This window comes from Carlito syrichta, unplaced genomic scaffold (assembly GCF_000164805.1).
Source record: "Carlito syrichta isolate Samal-C Ts95f unplaced genomic scaffold, Tarsius_syrichta-2.0.1 Scaffold316419, whole genome shotgun sequence".
Lineage (NCBI taxonomy): Eukaryota > Metazoa > Chordata > Mammalia > Primates > Tarsiidae > Carlito > Carlito syrichta.
Genome location: NW_007260515.1, coordinates 241,590 through 265,293, shown reverse-complemented (window position 1 = coordinate 265,293; position 23,704 = coordinate 241,590). Strand labels below are relative to the sequence as shown.

The window sequence follows — 23,704 nt, the reverse complement described above, 5'->3', positions numbered from 1 at the left end:
CTAGCATTTTTGTGAGAGGCTGTATTTTTTTTTGAGATCTTTTTCAACATGTTTGCCCATTTCATGATGGGTGATTTACAAGCATACCTGCCTGCACCACGCTGAGTGCCTCACCCTCCCTATTCAACTGATCTCACCCCCAGCGACTTTTTTTTGTTTGTTTCCCCATGAAAAAAGGCATCCAAGGAAAACATTTTGCTGATGTGGAAGGGTTGAAACCAAAAATGGCAGAAGCACTCAAAGACATCAAAATGGACAAGCTCAAAAACTATTTTGAGCAGTGGAAAAAGTCTCGATAGGTATATTGCATCAAATGGAGAGTACTTGGAAGGTGACTGAAGTTTAAACACGTAAGAATACACAGTTTTTAATAAATAAATTCCGGGTATTTTGGGGTCCCCGCTCAGTCCCCAGGAAGTGGTCCTTGCTTTGAAGTGACACCCACAGCTCTAAGCAGATCAGTGTCAACTCTGCTACATCAACCTGAATAACTTTTGCTAACACATGTGGCAGATACTTCAGAACTGCTTAAATGTCTATGATTGATTGATGATTAGTGAGGGCAATTTTTCCAGAGTGTTGTTGACTCTCCTCTTGTTTGAACTATTTGTCTGATACTTTCCATCATTTAGCTATTAGCTATTAGAAACCATCCTTGTGGACTTACGTTAATTCTCTAAAACATTCAAAGGTCAGATTTTCATCACTTGTATCAGCAGCAAATGTCTTCCCTGCTCATTTTAAATCTTCTCACAGCAATTTGGTTTTAGATAATTATACTTATTTAATAAGCTCCCTGCTCATTTTCTTTCCCCAAATGGAATAATTATATTCTTCCATTTTATTTTTTAAATGTATGATTAGTCCTCCTCCCATAATATTCAGTTCTTTCACCCCATCCAAGATGTCTAGCACAGTATCTGGGAGATACGAGGATATTAAACAAATGCAGGGTGTGGTAGAAGCATCACACTATGGTCTTTACTTCAGCCAGAATCATGCAAAAACCTTAGGAAGGAAGGGGCAAAGCACATGGAACACAATTTTTTTTTAGACAGGGTCTTGTCCAAGCTGAAGTGCAGTGACATGGTCATAGTTCATTGCCGCCTCCAATTTCCGGGATCCAGCAAGTCTCCTGCCTCAGCCTCACCCGTAGTTGGGACTACAGGCATGTGCCACCACACCCCAGCTATTTTTTTTTATTACTTTGTAGAGCTGGGGGTCTCGCTCTGTTGCCCAGGCTGGTCTTGAACTCCTGAGCTCCAACGATCCTCTTGCCTCGGTCTCCTAAAGTGGTGAATGACTGTGCCTGCTCTTGGAAATGCTTTAAAGAGAACACATTGGAAGAGGCTGTGACACTAAAAATAAAAACAGAGAAGCCAAGACGTACTCAGGAGCTCTTCAGATGCACCAGAAAGCAGCTGATAGAACACGTGGAAGTTTCTTTCACCTCGTGGTTGCTTAACAACTCGAGATTTCTCTAGAAGATCTAAAGAGAAAAATAATTAAGTCATAGAATGGTATTGTTTCACTTTCAAATCCACTGTGTTTTTTTTTTTCTCTTTCTTTTCTTTTCCATTTTCTATTCCACATTAATAAAATAATAAAAGAAGCTACATTTTCAGTTCTACCTTCAGGAAGAAGCAAAACTCTAATGAAAATCACCAAATTAAACTAGGTTACTTTTAAACAGTGAATCCAAAACAAGTTACATTCAACATGCTGATTAAAGAGAATACGAATATTCTCTTGGTTTTTTATGACATTAAATTCTCCAAAATGAAGCATTACAGATTTAAGTACAGAATACAGGCATTCAGGTATGACTCCACTTAATAACTATAATGATAAAAAGTAAGTTACAACTTTAAGATCATATGAAGTGCTAAGTGCTTTATAGACATTAACTCATTGAACCCTCGCAATCATTTAGTAAGATATCATTTTACAGCTGAAAACACAGCCCAAGACTTTCAGCAACTGAGTTGGTAACTGTTGGAACCAAGACGTGAAATCTGTACTCTATCTGATGCCCACATGCCCCACTACCTAGGAGAAGTAAAGCAGATTGTATGGAAACCTTGGTCTTAGAGAATGAAAGATGGTTCTCATGTAATGGAATCTGGTGTTATTTGGTAGTATATTTTCATGACTTCAGATAATTTTCATGTCTTACCCAATTTTCAAACCTTCGTCTAGAAAGGAAGAAGGGTAGGAGGGAGGGAAGGAGAAGAGAAAAAGAGAAAGGGAGGGACGGAGGGAGAAGAAAGAAAGATGGGAGAGAGGGGAAGAGAAGGTTGGGAAGCAGGACCTTCCTGCCTAGAGTCCTGCTCACCACTGACCAACAGACTCTGCAAGTAAAGGCCAACTCCAGCTACAAAACCCCAAATCAGCCCTGCCATTATTGAGCACTAATTCTAGAGAACAAACACATTTGATTCTCAATCAGGTTGAAATCTAAAGCATCATAAAAATAGTGGGTAAGGGAGAGAATGATGTGTAACCTATCAGGGAATGATCACTGAACTTTAAAATTTGCATTTCTGGAATGAACACCAGCATCTGGAGAGGAGCTTATATAAGTTAAAAGGTGTATGTTTGATGATGAGAAGTCCTGGGGTACTCCAAATACATAAGGCTAGTGGCAAGAGGAAAGAGATGGATTGTAAGGAAACACAAAATTAAGCCAACCAAAAAGACAAAAATATGTAAATGCAGAAATTATTTTCATTTCCAGTTCTCATATGACTTGGGAGACTGCCAATGTCCTCAAATCATAGATGGGAAAAAAAGACAGGAGCAAGGGACAGGGAAGGGAGGAAGGGGGGAGGGATGAAAAGTCCAAGAGAGATATAACATAGGAAAATAAAAAATCATGTAACATTCACCATCTCTAGAAATAGAACGGTTCAGTCAATTAATGAGTAAACCCTGACATGCAGAGCAAAAGACAGACTAAATAGGGAATGACAAAAATGCAGTATGACCTTCCTTGTCACGTGACTGAGCTTCCATGAGTCCTAAGGATACTCTAACAGCTTCAGAAGAAAGCACTCACAAGGCCTAGGCAGATTCCTCACTGAGAAGCTGATCCCTTAGAAGAAATTCCTCAAGTCCAGAGGACGGTGAGTCGATGATGCAAAAAATATAAACAAATGCTGGAGTTCACTTCAGTTATTCATGCACAAATTCCTTCCATCCACTCACTTGCTGCTCAGCCACTAGGTGCCAGGAACTACTTGGGAATGAGCTGGCACTGACTGTCAACATAAAGACCTTCCTCCTGGCCTCCAAAGTCACACATGTCCCCGGTACTCCTGCTACCCACACCAACAGCAGCAGCCCTCTTCAAGGCAAGATGCCAGGTCCCTTCTGAAGCAGGAACGGGGAGCCATGCCCTCTCACCTCCTAAGGATGACAAAGGAGCACGTGGCAGCACTCACACAGTCACCTTCCAAAAGCAAACAGTGACGTAGTCCAAGACACAAAACCACGCCTTCACAAAGCACGTGACAAGTGACACTGCAACAGCAGAGGTTGTCCTGTGACATACACAGGCATAAGTACATGTGTGATGACGGATGAATTAAGACCAAGAAAGCCCCCAAATGATGGCCTGGCTCTTCATGTTATTCATCAGGTGACAGCGGGATGTGGGGTAGGGTGGCATTGGTGTCGATTCCATTGGTGTCTACAAGGGAGTGTAAAAAGGGCAATGGTTGAAAGGTTCAGCGGCTAACATGCACCAGGTTCAAGAATAATATTCATTGGTGCATGACATGGAGAGGAATGCTGGGTAAACGTACTTCCTGAACCCCACACACCGATATGATCAGCGATTGCTATCATATTCAAATATGGAACAGAATGCTGTGTGTGTTTCAAAGGAGAGGAACAAAGGGGAAGTCAAAGGGAGTTCTTCCTGACCTTCTGCTATGCATTTGGTGCCTTTGACTGGCAAAGCTCCCCTGAGGCCGGTTTTATAATCCCTATTTTACAGATGGGAAAATAAGGCTCATATCACACTCTTGGTAAGCAGCACAGTCAGAATTCAAAGTCCTGGGCAACTAGGAACCATGCCTATATTCTTTATGATTTTCCCGCAAAAAAAGGGGGGGGAGCAAAGTCCTTAAATACTTGGCAGTGTTGTACCTTACTATATAAATAACCATGTTCATTTAAGCAACTCAATCACAAAATGAGGAACTTTTTATTACACAGCAGCTGAAGGTTTTACCACTTAAAATGCTGATCCTATTACCCTGGAGCCTCCTATTTCAGTTTCTTTATGACTTTTCTCGTAAGTCACAAGCTTCCAGGTAGAAAAGTAATCTGGGAAAATGTTTGCCCTGAAATAATTTACTAATGCTTAAAATCGTTCCCTGTTGGTTGTTTTTTTTTAAATTCTAAATGTGCACTCACCAACATAATCTAACAGCATGAAGCCATATCAAATAATTACTCAGAATAAAGAACATAAATTCAATTCACTCTAGGGACGCACCACCTGACCATTTTAATTTACTTAAATGTGCCCCTGAATTAAGAGGATGCAGAATCCTGGCACGGCCTCTTCTGCTGTAGGACTTCCACCACCACCAGCTGAGCCTCTGCTAACGAGATTTAGATGCCAGATATTTAGTATAGAAGAGAGACTCTAGATATTCCAGCACAACTACAACCTCCCTCGAGATATAAATCTAAGTTTACATTAAATTTAATATACATTTCCATTGTAAGGAAAGAGATACATATATTAAGTCATTCAAAACAGGAAGTCAAGGGGGAGAGGACAAAAAACAGTGGAATCAGAGCCTGCCCACCCACCCCTCTTGCCGCTGTCACCTGACAATTAACAGAGTCAGGCCATCATTTACGGGCTGTTTTAGTCTTGACACATCACCAACTGTCTACAACATGTACATATGCCTGTGACTGTCACAGGACAGCCTACCCCAGGCACAAGATGTGAAAGAAAGAAAATGTCCATGGTTGCACCTGCTGGGGGAATGAAGGTTTTTTTATTGTTTGTTTGTTTTTGTTTTTTGTTTGTTTGTTTCTTGAGTGGAGGTCTCACTCTGTCTCCGAGCTGGAATGCAGTGGCAGGATCACAGTTCACCACAGCCTCGACTTCTTGGGTTCATGTGATCCTTCTGCCTCTGCCTCAAGAGTAGCTGAGACTACAGGCACCACCACACCTGCTAATTTTTTGTTTCTGTAGAGACGGGGTTTCACTATGTTGTCCAGGCTGGTCCTGAACTCCTGGCCTCAAGCGATCTTTCCATCTTGGCCTCCTCAAAGTGCCGGGATTACTGATGTGAGCCAATGGGCCCAGCAGGGGAAGACGTTTTTTAACAGACAAGGAAAAAAAAAAGACAAGTAATAGTTGGGAGGGGAAAAAAACACATCACTTACTTTGGGACATAACAGAGGAAGGATTCGATTGTATGATAAAAGTCTATTATTTTATGTCATCTCCTCCTGTGGAAAAAGAGGTGGCCAAAGTTCTTAATTAAGGCTCAACAAAGAATTAGCCTTGTCTCATTTTTGCCAATGAGGTCAGAAAGACAACAACAAACTGATGGAAATAAAGCCTTCAACTCTGAATACCAGGTGCCCCACAGAGACGTGACTCCTCTCCAATTGCTCCAAGATGAACATTATGAAAAAAGCATCCCATTGGCTTAGGTTCTTCCAATGAAGGCAAGTTTCTTCATTAAAGCAAAAGGATTCATTAAACAAACCTATGTCTGAATCTAAGTAGCTATACATCATCTCCCTGTTTTCTCTGTCTTAGATAATCATCCCCGAAAAACAACAACAAAACACTAAATAACTAGTAGGAAAATGGGCAACACTGGTAGTAGTTTCAGTGGAAAATTCTGACGACGAATTCATGTTGACTTCAGTGTTGCAGTTTATAGTCTAAAATCAACTCTATACTTTTTCTGGAAATAGACAACATAAGCCCTCAAGATTGACAATCAGGAAGGTTCGCGAATGGCAACTTTTCAAGATTAAAAAGATGGGCAGATGTCTTCTTTCAAATTCCTGATTCACTGTGCAGGCATATTACAGTAAAAGATGCCAGGTGCCAACACCAAGCTCGGGTCCTCTGTGGACCCTGGTCTTATGAGATCCTCCAGACATCTGCAGGCCGCAGGCTTTGAGGAGTTAGAAATATCCAGCATGCCACCACATCATTAGTCATCCTTCCCCTCCACTGCACTCTGCTAAAAGTTTTCATTATTCAAAAGACAGGATCCCAAAGTGGTCAAATCAGCACTAAAGAAAGCTGGACATGTTGCATTAAAAGCTCTGAAAGCTGGACATGTTGCATTAAAAGCTCTGAAACATGAAAAATTAACTTGGGCTCCAAAGCCCTAAGAAAAACTTGGCTTATTATCTACTTAATTAACAACTGGTTATTAGAATTTGTTTATAAACATACAGTACACATGTATTTTCACAACAGATTGTCTTCTGATGCAAACTTAATGTTTATCTAATAATTTAAAAATTACTTAAGAATGTAGCCTAATCTAAAATTATAGACCCAACCCTAAAATAAAATTAAAGAAATTAATTCTAGTTCTTCATGTTACTTTACTATGCTATCCTAATAAACACAGATTCATTCCTTGCTCAGATTAATTTAGATATATTTGAAAATTTGGCCTCTCCTGCATTCTCCTATATAGTCTCATTTAATGATGAATATAAAGTCTTTTCTCATGATAAACGTATTTCTGCCAAAATAAGAACACCAAAGTACAACTGAGACAAAGGAAAGCATCTACTTTTATATAAAGTCATCATCCATTACCTAGTAACAGAATTACTCTTTTGAAATTTCAGTGTTATTGCTACGTATACTTCACAACCAATGATTGATTATTTCTGTCTTCTTCAGGGGCTTTAAAACTCAAGCAAAACTCAAACAAGTTCAGTCTTGTATTATAAACTAGGCAATGTATTGTCTTAGTGTTTGATTTGTGACTCTCAAGGAGACAGATTAGAAACTGTGTATTGGTAAAGGACTTTGCACCAGTCGCTGAGAGCCAGCTCACAGACAGGTGGTCTCCCATGCCACTGTAATATGTATATTCCCAGAAAACAGGTCTGAGCTTCCCTCAGAAAGTGCTCTCACAGGCAGTTTCACTCCTTTTATTGATAGCTTGCCATCAATAAAATAAAAAACAAGATATAAAAGAAAGAACAATGCTGTAAATCTCAAACAATTGAAAAGAATAAAAATATGTTCCATACCCTACAAAATGGCATGGATGAACGCACCACCCACATAGATTACCTGACAATACAGATTACACAACACGCCATAAGTACGACAGCACACAAAGGTATAAGGCAAACATATTATAAATTCAACAGAAATGTAAAAGAAAAGCAATTTAGGGCAATTTGCTCCAGCCTCATCTTCCCAGTGAAAGGGGTGGCAGCTAGATTCCACGTGGGAAGGTGTCCTTTGAGTAACTTCCCACTTTCCCCTCCCCAAGGCAGAAGAAGGATATGCTGAGTCGTGAGGTCTATAGGAGGAAATGGACACAGATAGGCCTTGGCCTTTCTAGGTTACACACACACACACACACACACACACACACACACACACACACACACACACACACGGAGACCAGTAGCCCTTAGTGCTGTCAATCGCTCCCAACAACACACTGAGGGAGGACTGTCCACACCTACTTGGGTGATAAATCCAAAGCCACATTTTCCAACCTTGCCTACAACAGGAAAAGAGCCACTTCCTCTCCAGCTTGGTTCTTGTGCCTGCTTTTCATGTGTCTCCAAATTGAGTGAAAGAAAGGGTGTATCATCTATCAGACTCCTGTATCAGATAGTTTTTGCTGCGTAACTAATAGTCCCAAAACTCAGCAGCAGCAAACAATACCATTTACTAGCTCATGATTCTGAGAGTCCACTGGGTAGCTCTCTGGTCTGATCTCTGCTGGGATTGCTTCTATGGCTGGTGGTTCACCCCACGTGTCCCTCCCCATCTGGCAGACGCACCCAGGCAGAATTACACTGGTGCCAGTAAGTTCCCAAGAGCAGCAAGAGAGGCCCAACTCCAACACACAGCTCATCTTCAAGTCTCTGGTTGTGCCAATTTGCTAATTATTCCATTGATCAAAACAAAGCTCCCAGCTGAGCCCTGAGTTAGTGAGAGAATGGACAATCCAAGGGGGTGGACAAAGGGCAAGAAATTACTGTGACCATTTCTGGAAACAATCTATCAGATGTGGCTGTTTAAAATGAAATGGTCAAAAATTCTTTGACACCCACTGAGAGGTGTGATCTATGTCCCCAACCCACCACTGGGCAACTTGGTGGTCACTTTGACTTAGAGTCCAACAGAAGATATGTACACCATGTGATCTTTCAGGCGACTCTGGGCTTCCTCTTGGACCTCTGGAACTCAGGCTGTCAGGGTGTCACCTCTCTCTCAGAACCTAGTGCCATGCTAGGAAAAGCCCAAACTTTGTTTACCCCTCCTAAGTGTGTGTGTGTGTGTGTGTGTGTGTGTGTGTGTGTGTGTGTGTGTGTGTGTGTGTGTGTTTTGGGTGAAGGTTGTCAGGCAGCAAGAATAATTGAAAAACACACCCATCACAACATGCCCGCCTTCATGTTTTTTTCAAGCGGAACAAGCCAGTAACAGATGAAATTTGACTACCAATAATTTTGTTTGCCTTTCTGAGATTTAGAAAGATTTTTTTAAAGTATTTTTAAACAATTAGCATAGAATATGCAGACATTATACAATAAAGCAGAAGCTTTATCTCTCAACATTTTTTCTTTGGGTTATTATTTTTTGTGTGTCTGGGTCTCATTCTGTAGCCCAGGCTGAAGTCTAGTGGCATGATCATGGCCTACCACAGCCTCAACCTCCCGGGTTTAGGCAATCCTTCCCCATCAGCCTCCTGAGCAACTGGAACTATACTACCACTTGATTTTTTGCAGACACAAGGCCTTGCTATGTTGCCCAGACCCTGTCTCAAACTAAGTGATTCTCCCTCCTCAGCTTCCCAAAGTGCTGGCCTTTCAGCAAAATTCTTAACTGTACCTAATTATTTATGCGATCACTAATGAATTAATTCAACAAATACATATTAGATGTTGGACACTATTTTATTTGCTGGTCATGCTGCAAGGAACCAAACTAAGGCTCTGTACTTATAGTATATATATTTGGCAAGGGACTAGATACAATTAAAAAGTATGTAACAGTGGGGCAAAAAAAATTATTGAGTGCTTACTATCAGGAACCATTATAAGAATGTCAGACACTGATACATGGCTGACACCTCACCAAAACCTATGAGATCTGTTATTATTATTATTATTCCATTATTATTATATCCATTATGATTATTCCCATTTCCAAGGGAAAAAATGGAGGTGCAGAGAGTTATGTCACTTGTTGTTTTTTGTTTAGCCATCGGAAACCACATGATAAACCAGCAAGAGTAGGCTCATGGATACGACCCAAATCATGAACCAGGAAAAGACAGGGCTTCCTCTATTAAACCAATTCTACCCTCATCTCCAGCACTTATATACCTACCATGTGGCAGGTATCGCACCAGGTTCTTGACACACTGCCAAGAACAGAATGGCCACATCTCTTATCCTCAGTTTACCCACGTATGTGCACACTTGAGATCAGGTATCTAAGCTATTCTTCTTTTAGAAGATAGAATCCCTTGGCACTTGTAGCACATTTTCTCCATATTCTAAATAGCCACCAAGTGCCACAGACACAAGAAGGTGCCTGTGACTATTCATAAAACAACCAGTTTCCAAAAATTTCCAGTTCATAACACTCAATCAGAACTCCTCAAACACGAATGTATAAAAGTCATGACCTCAACCAGCCTTCAGAAAGTAAGAAAAGTATCATCTCCCTTTAGCCAGACATCCAGATGTACTTCTGTATTTCTACCTCTCGACTGGAGCAAAGGTTTGCCATCTTCTGTATTAGGAACACCTCCCTTCTATTGACACCGACCTCAGGGAACGCATAGTTTTCAAGTGAGTTCCAGACTTAGTTGATCTCTTTTAGAAAAACAAGGATAAGTTAATGGCCTTTCTTTTCCACTTCCTGGTACACAACTGACTGGAGGAATTTTGTGCCTTTTGTGGGGTGACCATTTTAACCAATAACAATCTTATGCTCTCTCTAGGCAGCTGCTGGAAGAGGAAGTGAAATGACTTCCTACAAGATGGCAAGTCTCATTTTCCTTTCTAAGCTACAAGAAGCCAACTTTTGACAGCGGGAAGAGAACACAAGTGGGTTGACCCATTGCTTTAAATTCCCTTAAACTGAAAGGCAGCAACTCCCAGTGACCACCTGTGAGTCAGTTCTCTATCTGCATGGGATGAAATTTCCTGTTTTCACCACTAATGTGCTCCATTCCTTTCCAAAGTAAGAGATACTCTGAAATACCAGGGAGTTCCCACTACCACAAATCGCAATATAATTGCATTGTGGGAACAAACAGTAACAAACACCATATGAAATCCATTTATGAAGACAGACTCATCTTAATTGGAAAAGAAGTGAAGGTTTAATATTTATTCTCCATGGATACAGCAAGAATCAAGGGATAAGAAGACATTTGTGTTTAGAACGTAAACATCAAAACTTAAAACCAAAGTTATTTTCTAATACTTGGAATCATAAAGTAATCCTGAATTATTTTCCTGGAATCCTCAAGAGTAACATTGATTAAATCATTCCAGAATGTTTAGCTATAAAGCCTATAAAGAAAACAATGGTAAATTCATCCTCATTTTAAGAAAATACTGCTTTATTAATTTAATAACTAGAGTTAATTTGTCTTCTAAAAAGAAAGTGCTATGGATTCATGAATGTCTTTCAGAATAAAAAGTCATCCTTCTTCCAAATGATAGGCGTAAAACTGAGGCACACCTCTTCCTAGACAGCTCTCACCAGCTACCACATTTTTTTTTTTTTCAGGATATATTGAGAGGACTGAGAAGCTCCCACAGTGGGAGGGGAGCTGAAGGGGTTGCCTGCTGCCACACATTTCACAGGGACTTTGCCTAACACCTTGGGCAGGAGTTATAATCATTTGCCTTTGGTTATAACATACAAGGTTTGCATGAGGACTTTGGCTTCCATATGGGGCACACCAAACCATTCAACCTAAGTAGCACTATTCTATTCCGTTTCATATTAGAACATTCCCTTCAAGACGCTTCTCTAATGCTGATACATTCTTCCAAGTATAGATAACTCCAACACATGGCATGCAAAAATGTGTCGTTAGGCAAAGTGAAATGAAAAGGTGAATTATTTAAGAATGCCAGACTGCTGGAAATGGGAAGAACCATGGAATTCAGCCAATTCAATCCCATTGTTTCAAAGATGAGAAAACCTTAGCCCTAGAAGGTTACTCCATGAATCATGATTTTTTTTTTTTAAATCAGCTGCATAATTTGCCCAAATGACCTAAAATGATTATTTTCAAGTGGCATTCCTCTGGTTCTAGGGCTGGTCAGAAAGTTCTCAGAGGCACCAGGGGTACAGAGGTTTCATCTCCTCTTCAACCAGTTCAGGGCTTATCTGATCTGTTTCATCTTTGGGGTTCAGCATAACATTCCATTTGAAGAAGAAATGTCACTATAAAAAGACTCATGAGCACACTTGGACACTTTAGTCAATTCTCATTTTTTTTTCCAGTCCAAACTTAGATTGTTTTCATTTAAACAATCTCAATAGCACCATGGGATGGTGAAGCAGCCAGGGTCAGTAGGAGGGTCACTCCTGAGACCCTCGGAAAAAAAAAAAAAAACGAGGACAGAAGAGGACAATCAGACTTTGGCTGGAGGCGCACAAAGCTCTGAGTTGCCACCTTAAGTTTTCCAAATGAACCAACCAATAGTCAACAGGAGCAGAGACCCCAGGGAAGGGCCATGGGTACTGCAGGACCAAGCACCAACGATGGTGCCATGCTTGTCACAGCCACCGACAGCAGCATGCAAGGATCACATGGCCCACGTGGGAAAAAACCCTGGGCCCGAAGCTGTCATAAGCAGGTCTCCTCTGATTTTGTTCATTTTTTCACCTTTCACAGAGGACATTTCACTTCCACATCACAAATCATGTCTAAGGGAGGCTAATAAATCAGTGTTTTACCCCCATAAGCGTGTCACATTCCAGTCACCTAAAGACACTGGAAGAGAAACAAGAGTCCTCAAAATAAAATCTAAAGTATGATTCCCCTCCTTTGACTGAGGTCCAAAAGCTATTCATTTAAAGTCAACTATTGATATTTTGTTTTTAATCATTGAATAAACATTTTGTTCAAGAAAATAACCCTTACAGAAAACTTTTTCACACTGGATTAGCTTAAAGATGTATAGAATATTTTTAAAAATTAGAAAAACACTAATTTCTTCAGCAGACTTCTCGAGAGATTTCAAAGATGAAGATTTTAAGTGATCTTTAAAGAGATTTCAAAACTACATAATCTTATAAAGCAATCTGAAACACAAAAGTTAAAACTCTAAATATAAGACAAGAAACATATATATATATATATATATATATATATATATATATATATGTATGTATTTTTTTTGAGCTGAAGTCTTACTCTATCGCCCGAATTGGAGAGTGCAGTGGCACAATTATGGCTACCACAGCCTCAACCTGCTATGCTCAGGCGATCCTTCTGCCACAGCTTCCAAGTAGCTGGAACTACAGGTGCGCACCACCACCACGCCTGGCTGATTTTTACTTATTTACTATAGAGATGCGGTCTCGCCAAGTTGCTGAGGCTGGACTTAAACTCCTGGGCTCAGGCAGTCATCTCATCTTCATCTCCCAAAATGCTGGGAATACAGGCCTGAGCCACCGTGCCTGGCCTAAGAAACATATTCTTATACTATCTCTTGAAGACCCAAGTATCTAAAACATTCTACTATAAACATGTTTCACTCTTCTGAACTCCTTGAAAAAGGATTCAAGTAAAATACTCACAGTTACTGATCACTCCTCCCAGGGGGTCACCTTTAAAGTCAAATTCAATATCCATATATTTGCCCTGCCAAAAAAAGACTTTGTGAGTTTTCAAGTTCACCTCAAAATCTTCCTTCAGTGTACTTCATAGAGAATAGCATACGCAGTCAATATTTTAATGCATTTTTTCAAAGGTAATTAAGGAAGACACAGCTTATGTAACCATACTGCAAAACAATATACCTCTATAAATAATTCACACTAAATACTCCATTAGCTCTAAGCTAATAGAACTCATTGCCAATTTAAGAGTAGGTTTTCTCAGTTGTTATGTGACTTTTCCACTTCAGATATGTGTTGTAAACTTCTGAAGGGTATGTGTACTAAATTCAAAATAAAAACTGGGAAAAAAATAAGTAGTCCTTGTATATACATTGGTTGGGGAGATAAATTATTTCTTTTTTGAGTTGGAGTCTCACTCTGTCGCCCAGACTAGAGTGCAGTGGCTGCTCCCAGCCACCATAGCCTCGACCTGCTGGGCTCCGGCGATCCTTCCGCCTCAGCCTTCCGAGTAGCTGGAACTATAGGCACGTGCTACCACGCCCGGCTAATTTTTTTTTTATTGATTGTAGAGATGAGGTCCCGCCAAGTTGCCCGGGCAGGTCTTGAACCCATGGGCTCAGGCAATCCACTCACCTCAGCCTCCCAAAGGCGCGGGATTACAGGCTGAGCCACCAAGCCTGGCAATTATTTCATTTTTTATAGGCAAAATGTGTTCTAAGTCATGGCCAGAAACTCCAAACATATTAGATGGCCGATGATATGCAACACTCAGAGATCTATTTTTATGTCTTCTAAAATCAAATACAAGATTATGTGGTGTGATCAGCTTAGAATCAAAGGTCGATCATTATTACTTTTTTGGCGCTTGACTGAGATTCTACAGCAACACATAACCCGGGTTCATATTACACTTTACAGATGCTATCTTAAACACACAGAGAGATATATGGAGTTTCATTTGGTGACTTTTAGAGAATTGGTCTATAATTGCCTAGTTAAAGAGTAACAAGTAAAACAGAATAGCTCTGACAGCTGTTTCTTGTTTGGAAAAGGGTATGTTGAGCTAGTAAATCAAATCTTGGTTTGGTTCCATGTCTTAAGAATTACTTTACTCTAATTTTCAAGATGATGGTAAGGGAGAGGAAACAAGATCCCACAGAACACAGTCAACGATGCAATGTGTGACTTTTCATTAGTGTGGGTATGCTCCCTCACCTCTCTCCTCCTGGTCCTGGACCTTCTTCCCTCTTAGGTCTCTACTTCCTCATAAAGAAATGCCTCAGGCACTCCTTTGAAGGTGAAGAAGGCACAAGGGAAGGAGCGGCACAACTCCTGCCTTCACGGAGTTTACTGTCCGGTGGGGAACGGAGACAGGCCAACAGGACACTGCGGGCAGGAGGGTACGTCCCAAGGGGATCATGGTGCTAGTGCAAAGAAGCCGGGACAATGGAAGAGCAGGAAGTGTGTCCTCATGGATCTGCAGTCTCCAGAGAGGTGAGGAAGGCAGGGAGGTAAGAAAGAGGGCAGGAAGGGCCAGGCATTAACAACTAGCATCCAGCCACAATCTCAGCACTGCAGGAGGCCGAGGCAGGAGGAGTTCAAGATCAGTCTAGGCAATATAGTGAGATCTCATTGCTACAAAAATGAGAAGAAATTAGCCAGGCATCGTGGCACGCGCCTGTAGTCCCAGCTACTTGAAAGTTGAGGCAGAAGGATCACCAGCCCAGGAGGTCACTATACTCCAGCCTGGGTGACAGAATGAGATCCCACTCAAAAAAGAGAAAAAAGAAAAAAGTAATCTGTGAGAATGGTGAGGGGGAGACAAGACTGGAGGAGAAGTTGGAACAATCGATTTTGAGACACACTCCTAGCAGCAAAGTCCTAGACAGGACTCTATGATCAGACCTGCCTATTGGCCAGTGGAGGGGACAGGAAAGGAACAGGACTAGACGTAGCTGACAGGAGTTGGCTCAGGGATCAGGGGAGAAATGCTGGTGGTTTTAAGTAGCAGCAGTGAGAGAGAGAAGCAGACAGAGCTGAGAGGTATCCAGAGAGGCACAGCGATGGTCCAGCTTGGGCACAGGAAATGAGAGAGAACAGAAAGTCCAGGAATGTAGCCTGGGTCACTGAGTGGACAGTGAGACCTTCCATGACAGTGGGGACCCAAGAGGCGAAGCAGCTGCAAAGGAAGGGAGGAATGGCTGACCACAGGGTGAGGGTGAGGTCATTTTGATAGAAGACGGTCCTGGGCACAGGAGGTGATGGGGTTTAGGGTACAGGGGGAGGGGTTCATGAGACAAAAGGGTGCCTGTGTAGACATACTGAGACAGGAGGGTAGGTGTATGTGTAGACATATTGAGACAGGAGGGAGGGTGCCTGTGTAGACATACTGAGACAGGAGGGTAGGTACATGTGTAGACACATTGAGACAGGAGGGTACATGTGTAGACATACTGAAACAGAAGGATGCATGTGTAAACACTGAGATAGGAGAATGCATGTAGAGACACTGAGACAGGAGGACAGGTATGTAGACAACTAAGACGAAAGGGTGCATGTGTAGATATATGCCCAGGGGAGGCACTGGGAAGCAGGATAAACTCAGTTTGGGGGCCTGCATGGGATGGTGATGACAACAGTGGTTTCTGTGAAGCCAGAATCACATCAGGAGCTGAGAGCAAGGAACAGGAGGTTTGAAGAGTATAGAAGAAGCCCAGAAGAGAATGGGAAAGGAAGCCACCGAGGGATGGACCCACCCATGGCCAACCCTGAGGCCTGGGCTTGCAGTGGGTAATATTCTTCCTATTCAGCTCTTTCCTGACAACTCACCGAGAGCATGGTTCTGATCATATCACTAGTCACTCAGCAACAGGCAGTGGCTCCTAATGTCTATGAAATAACTCAGCCTGAGGCCTGAGCCTGACATGCAAAGCCCTCAAGTGGCGACCTGGGCCCAAGTGTACATCCTCTGTCCTGTGGTCCCCTTTATACACCCTCTGGCCCAGTGGCCACCAGCTCTGGCAAATGCAGGTGGCCATGACCTCTCTTCAGGCTTCCTCATGTCAGAGGAATTCATTAAAGTCCAGCTCCTTGAAGTCCAGAAATTCATCCCAGAAGATGGGGCATGGTGGCTCATACCTGTAATCCCAGCACTTTGGAAGGCTGAGGTGGGAGGATCGCTTGAGCCCAGAAATTCAAGACCAGCCTGGGCAACATAGCAAGACCCCATATCTCTACAAAAAAATGAAAAAATAAGCTGGGCGTGGTAGCATGTGCCTTTAGTGCCAGTTATTCAGGAGGCTGCGAAGGGAGGATTGCTTGAGCTCAAGAGTTTGAGGCCATGATAAGCCATGAATGTGCCACTTGGGTTACAGAGACCCTGACTCAAAAACAACAAACAAAATAACTTTCATTCTAGGTGAACTAGTTAAACATAGTGAAAAGAACTGCTGTTTCCCAGAGCACAAGTATACAATAAACAAACCATGCTACGAACAGTAGCAAGTGTAACTCCAGTAGAGTCCAACTATGCAATTTAAGCTTGTATTTGAATATATTATGAGTCAAGTCACATACCACAAAGCAGAGAAACTGCTAAAGCCAGGCATGAAATGATTTAGCCTATAACCAGGTATTAATCTCATATCCTAATACCCACGTTATAATAGGATTTCTCTGAAGTTACTTAACAAGCCAAATCACCTGGCAAGCCTTTCACTAGATTTCAAATATCTCTAAGTAATAATGACCTTTTAAGCACTGCGGTTTTCTGCATTTTTATGGTCAACAGACTAAATATATTTGCAGATATTTTTAAAAATGTGCATGCATATAATTTGCAAACAGCAAAAATAAAATCTCTCTCACATCAAGAAGCTTGATCACTGGAATGACTTCTATCTGCCCACACTGCACTTTTAATTCTATTTATGTAATGAGATTAACTGTGTTACCACAATAGGAAAAGCACGGATCAACCAGCTATCACAACTTCAGGGACTAATCTGATGGAAAAAATTCACAGCCATGGAATTAGGAACCTTACTTAGCCTTCCGCTGTCTGAACTATCAAAAGTGTCCCCAGCGGAGGCAGTTCTCTCACCGTAAGCACTGAATATCTGAGGAGGAAAAAAAACAAGAGGGGCCTAAAAGAAGGGGAGGAAAGGCCAGGAAGGGCCGTGGATAGGGAGGCAGAAAAGATTCTCTAAAATGGTCCTTTGTGGCACAAGCAATGTATGTGAGAAGATGGCCCATAAAGAAAATGACCTTTTATTATAAAAATGTGTAAGCCTAGGTAAACCATAGAGAAAAAAAAAGTCAATTTCAAAACCCACCACCACGCTGCACAATCCCCCACTGCATCCAGGCATGGCTGTGCCTTTATGAAGGCCAGAGGCACCAAGGAGCACAGCGTGGCTGTAGGCGTCCACTAGGTCAACACACAGGGCACTGGTAGGGAGAGCAAGTGACGAGGAGGGAGAGGGGGCCAGACCAGCGCCCTGTCCATGGAAGAGGCGTTTTCCAACTTGACTAAGCTCAAAACACCAATCAGCTTCTGTCTTCACCATTCAGCCCTACTCCCCACCAACACCACCCCCTCACTCCCTGCCCGACCCCGTACTTGTCACCAAGTCTGTTGATTTCACCTCCGTAAAGTTTTGGGAAACATCCCATCCTTTCTGGATCACTAAGTAAAGGAAAAGGGCTACCGAGCATACAAACTAGATACCCGGTTCATCTTTCTTTTTACATAATTTCTGATTCTTAATGATGATTTCTAAATACCAAATCTCAGATTAAGCAAAGAGTTGCCATAAATAGCCTCATCTAATTTGCTTATGGGATTTAACAGTGGAAGAAGACATCAAGAAAACATGACAAAAATAGCTTGTTATTCCAAAAAGAATTAAAAGAGAAAATTCCAGAAACCAAAAGAGTCCTTATAGAACTTTCAATGTCTCTATAGTAGAGATGATGTCCTTCTTATTTTAAAAATGCATGTATTAAGAAATAGTAAACATCTACTGATTGTTTAAACATGCATGAACTAAATATTAGTGTTAGCACTTATACAGATACTTACAAATCTAGACGAGTTGTCATTCCTTACAGTTTTGGCATTTCCAAAAGCTAGTAGGAAAGAAACAGATGTACAGTTAAAGTTGAAAAATAATTATTATTATTTCAAGGAAAAAGATAAAGCAAATACAGTATGTGACATCTAGGATTTCTGGAAACTATAACCTATAGCAATGACATTTCTGCCCCAAATTTCCATAGGAATAGACTTAATGGAAGCCTTAATAAATTTTCAAAGCTTCCATGTCTTAAATTCATAGAAAAAGACAGTCATTCCTACAAGTCAAGGTATTTTTTTCAAGTATGACTGTAAATTTCACCATATCTAATTCAACACCCTTGAACGCTTTTAGGGAGCAATCAATTGCATGGCCAGCAAGCACGGCTTCACGCAAGCCCACCTTGTCATCAGTGAGTAGGGATATTTCAGAGACTACTCACTATTATCAAAGGCTTTATGCAACTTGACGATGTCTCCAGATCATGGAAAAAGGCATGTGAGCCTTTAAATTGTTTAATTAATTTTAAAATAAAGCTATTTAAATGTGATGAATTATGTAACTCTCAAATACAAAAAAGATGAAGAGATTTTGAGTAGGCTAAGAATCCTACATCATTTCTTTCGTTTATGTCCATCAGAACTAGGGGAAACTTTCAGAAAACAAAGAAAACTGAACTGAGTGCAAAATGTAAGTCTGTTTCAACCTCAGCTGCTTCCAGGAGACAAATCCCCCAGGAACCCCCTTTTAAATGAGGGCATCTGAGAACCATGTGGTGACAGAACCCCAAGCATGGGATTGCCGTACCAGCCTAGAGGCCATACCTGCCAGATGCTCTGGAAGAAAAGCCTGGATGGCAAAGCCCATCTTTTTTTTTTTCAGTGAGATCAGATTTTATTTCTAAAAAATTTAAAGATGTGGGGTACAATTCAGGATTAGGTATACAAGTGGTCATTATACAGGTAAAGTCTGGGTCTCCCTTTGGTCCTCACTTCGCCTGGTTTGAGATCAGGTACCCTTATTGATGTTATGTGTCTCCCCCTCCCTCCCCTGTCAGTTTCCAGCTACTGCCAATCCCTTTCTTATAGTATTATGATAAATGTTCAGGGATCACTTATGAGTGAGAACATGTGGTACTCTGTTCTTTGTTCCTGTGATAGATCACTGAGTATTATAGACTCTAAATCTGTCCAAGTTGCTGTGAAGCCCAAACTTTTGTCCTTTATGGCTGTGTGACAGTCCATCGTGTGTATGTACCACATTCTTTTTTTATACAGTCCAGTTTCAATGGGCAGCTTGGTTAGTTCCATGTTTTTGCTATTGTGAAAAGTTCCTCCAGGTATATTCCCAGAAGGGGGATTGCTGGGTCATATGGTAGGTTAATTTCTAGTTCTTTTAGGAATCATCACACTGTTTTCCATAGAGGTTGAACTACTGTGTATTCCCACCAGTAGTGTAGAAGCCTTCCCTTTTCTCCTCATCCTCGCCAGCATCTGCTGTTGTTTGTTTTATTAATGACGGCCATTCTTGCCGGGGCTAGGTGGTATCTCAATGTAGTTTTGATTTGCATTATAACCTATCAAACTTCGGTGCACAGGCCAATCACATGAGAGTCATATGAAAGTGCAGACTCAGGTTCAACAGATCTGGGACGGGATATGAAACTCCCCATCCTTACCAAGCCCCCACCTGCTCAGGCTGTATGGGATCCAGGGGCCACACGGCAGCCAATAGGGACTAAAGAATGCAGAAAGATCAATCTCTGGGTCTCTGGAAGGCTCCACAGAGTCTTCAAGTTAAATGGGGAGGAGAAGATTAGAGTAACCAGCATCTAAATAGAACTGAGAGCTCATAGCTGGTCCGAGTTTTGAAAGCCGGAGTGACAGTGTGTGTTTGTGTAGAAGCTAACTTTGAATATCCAGCAATCAAACCTGATATGTTCCATTTTGCATTGGGTGGCTTCTTATTGTTTTTTATTAAAAAAAAAAATAGTTGGAGCCAGGCTCAGTGGCTCAGCCTGTAATCCCGCGCCTTTGGGAGGCTGAGGTGAGTGGATTGCCTGAGCCCGCGGGTTCGAGACCCGCCTGGGCAGCGAGACCTCATCTCTACAATAAATCAAAAAATCAGCTGGGCGTGGTGGCGCATGCCTGTAATTCCAGCTACTCGGAAGGCTGAGGCGGAAGGATCGCCGGAGCCCAGCGGGTCGAGGCTGCGGTAGCCGGGAGTGGCCACTGCACTCCAGTCTGGGCGACAGAGTGAGACTCCAACTCAAAAAAAAAAATAGTTAGTCCAAGCTCAGTTAAGACAAAATTTACAGAGTCAACACAGGCAAAGTTCTTTGCCTTAGAGATGCTGCTTGGGCCTGACAGATCCCTGACAGCAAATTCGCTCTTGGACAGAAAATAAGCTGAGAAGCGATAAAGAGTGGAGAAATCTGCACACCAAAAATACTCAAAGAAGGGCCAGGCTTGGTGGCCCATGCCTGTCATTCCAGTACTTTGAAAGGCCAAGAAGGGAAGATCACTTGAGGCAAGGAGTTCGAGACCAGCCTGGGTAACATAGTGAAACTCCATCTCTACCAAAAAAAATTTTTTTTAAATTGGGCATGGTGGCACATGCCTGTTGTCCCAGGTACTCGGGAGGTTGAGGTGGGAAGATCGCTTTAGCCCAGGCATTGGAGGCTGCAGTAAGCTATGATCATGCCATTGCATTCCTGCCTGAATGACAGAGTAAGATGCTGCTCCATCAAAATTAAAAGTTCAATAATTAAATAAAACAAAAATACACAAAAAAAGATGCTTGCTGGAGAGGTCCCCCATTCTTATCCTATGCCCACTGCCAGCTGAAGGGCTTTTCCTAAATGCGACCCTGGTAATGGTGTGCACTGACCTAGTTACCAGGAAGACCAGGATACTGCTTGTGTTTTCATGGGCTAGTCCTTCATGGCGAGTGTGAACACACAGGGCTGCCAAGCTAACCAACTCGTACAGCCTCACGTCCAACCAGAGATGTGGATGCACACAGGACAGTTTATCGTGGCTTGAAGGTCAGGGGCAAGCAAAGGCATTGCTTCAAAAAAGTTTACTGAGGGCACCATTTGCAGGCCACAAACCATCTTTTCATCCAACAACTCTGAGTTGCACATTGCTAAACACAACCCTAAACACTGAAGTCTTTTGTTGTGAGCCACAAAAGTAAAAACAAGTGTTCCATTATAGAACACTCAAGACACATTCCTCAATTGTTTCTTCTAAGATCATTGTTCTAAATATTTCATTTACAGTAGCAGCCCCCACCAAAGTGAAGCATTCCCATGGCAGATGATGCCCAAGGCAGACACGGCCTCCACTTCCTGCACGGGAGCCTACTTCCAAAAGCTACCCCATAAAGAGGCAGATTCTGGTCACAGATGCAAGCGATGGCTTCCTACAGCGAGCCTTGCTTCCATGGCAGCAAGCTTAAAATGAGCAATACAGGAACACTGCACATGGACATCCCCCAACTTAAACCAAGGCCGTGAATACAAAATCAAATACCGGAACAATAAAATGAAGAGACACCACTTTCCATGACAGATTCTTCATCAGTTAAGGTACTAAAGGGAGAAAACTTCAAAAACAACCTAAAGGATAACCCAGCCTTTGCTTTTTTCTGTCCTGCTATCCAAGGGATAGAGACATGTGGTATCTCCTTGGCATAAACCAATACACTGGAGCACAGAGGTGTGTCTCGGGTCACGGTGAATGCTCGGCATTCAGGAGCTTCTCTGAGAGGCAAGGAGAGGTTGAGTACACGGTCACTGGGCAGAACTGTGTCCCTCTATACTGGGGAGGTCCCCGCCTGCCCTGTGTTAAATCTTCCACGACTTAGTCTAAAAGCTTACACCAAACTTCTCCCTTAGCCCAGAGATTCTACTCATGGGTGGTTTTGACACCCAGGGGGCATCTGACAATGTCTGGAGATACTTTCACCTGAAACAAATAAACACAGGGGTGCAACCAGCACCCAGTGAGTAGAGGTCAGAGACCCACAGGACAGGCCACTCTGCAAGGCACAGGATGGCCCTCCACAGCAAAGACATGTGTGGTCCAATCAAGAGTGTCCAGGTTGAGAAATCCCACTCCACATCACAAGGATACAGTATAGTAAAGACATACTGTGATACAAAGCTCCTTCAATGGCTTGCCACAAACAGGAAAAGGCTTTGGCTTACTGCTTCCAGTGCCAGAATAGTTTATTCTAATGGTGTGTGCCATTTCTCAAGGCATTATGGGAGCTCAACTCTGGCTTCATGTTCTGACAGTGTTATTGGACGTACGAGGCCCTAACCATCCAAGTGAGAGTACTGGGAGGTGGGGGTAAGGAAGGTTCGATGAGGTCATGGGGGTGGGGCCCTTGTGGCAGGATTAGTGGTCTCAGGAGGAGAGATGCCAGAGGGCTCACTCTAGCACAATGTGAAGGTCATGTGAATACACAGCCACCTACATGCCAAGGGAAGAGACCTTGAAATGAAGTCCACCTGGCCGGCAACTTGATCTTGAACTTCTAGCCCACGGAAGTTTGAGAAAACAAGTTCTGCTGCTTAAGCTACCCAGTCTGTGTACTGCATTCTGGCGGCCCCAGCCGAGTAACAGAGAGCTAACCGGACCAGTCAGGCTCAGGCTTTTCATGGCCCTGGAAAAACTGGGTCTTGTGAGTTTCCCAGACAACAGAAATAATCAGCCCCAGGTGCTATCCTGAATAATGAAACAGCACTGCACCATCAAAAGCAAATGTCAGTTGCAAATGTAAATAATTCAAATAAAAACTGAATGAGGAAAATTAACTGTTCACCACTGTACTGCACTCTTGACTCCATAAAAAACAAAAAATGAGAGCGCCGAATCCTAACCACTAGACCACCAGGGAACCGGCCAGGCTCGGTGGCTCAGCCTGTAATCCTGCACCTTTGGGAGGCTGAGGTGAGTGGATTGTCTGGGCCCGCGGGTTTGAGACCCGCCTGGGCAGTGAGTCTCATCTCTACAATAAATCAAAAAATCAGCAGGGCATGGTAGCGCATGCCTGTAATTCCGGCTACTTGGAAGGCTGAGGCAGAAGGATCGCCGGAGCCCAACAGGTCGAGGCTGCTGTGGCCGGGAGCGGCTACTGCACTCCAGTCTGGGCGACCGAGTGAGACTCAACTCAAAAAAAAAAAAAAAAAAAACCAAACAAACAAAAAAATGAAATAAATAAATATGGTGGCTCATGCCTGTAATCCCAGAAATTTGGGAGGCCCGGGAGGGAGGGCTGCTTGAGTCCAGGATTTCGAGACCAGCCTGAGCAACACAATGAGACTCTCTACAAAAAATTTTAAAAATTAGCCAGGCGTGACAGTGTGTGCCTGTAGTCCCAGCTGCTCGGGAGGCTGAGGCAACAGGATCACCTGAGCTCAGGAGGTCGAGGCTATGGTAAGCCATGATAGTGCCACTGCACTCCAGTCTGGATAACATAGTGAGACCCAGACTCCAAAATAAATAAATACATAAATAAAACAAAATAACTCGAAAAA

At 42.5% G+C, this 23,704-nt stretch overlaps 1 protein-coding gene across 1 annotated transcript in view; it reads right to left on the bottom strand.

The window, feature by feature from the left end:
* MYO1B (myosin IB) overlaps nt 1–23,704 on the bottom strand; it is a 179,669-nt gene that overhangs the window by 69,126 nt on the left and 86,839 nt on the right. Inside the window, exons 6-8 of the mRNA XM_021707169.1 lie at nt 18,162–18,208; nt 13,037–13,100; nt 1,391–1,489 (exon numbers count right to left, since the gene is read on the bottom strand). Of these exons, the coding sequence (XP_021562844.1) occupies nt 1,391–1,489; nt 13,037–13,100; nt 18,162–18,208 (210 nt within the window). The remainder of the gene's footprint in view (nt 1–1,390; nt 1,490–13,036; nt 13,101–18,161; nt 18,209–23,704) is intronic.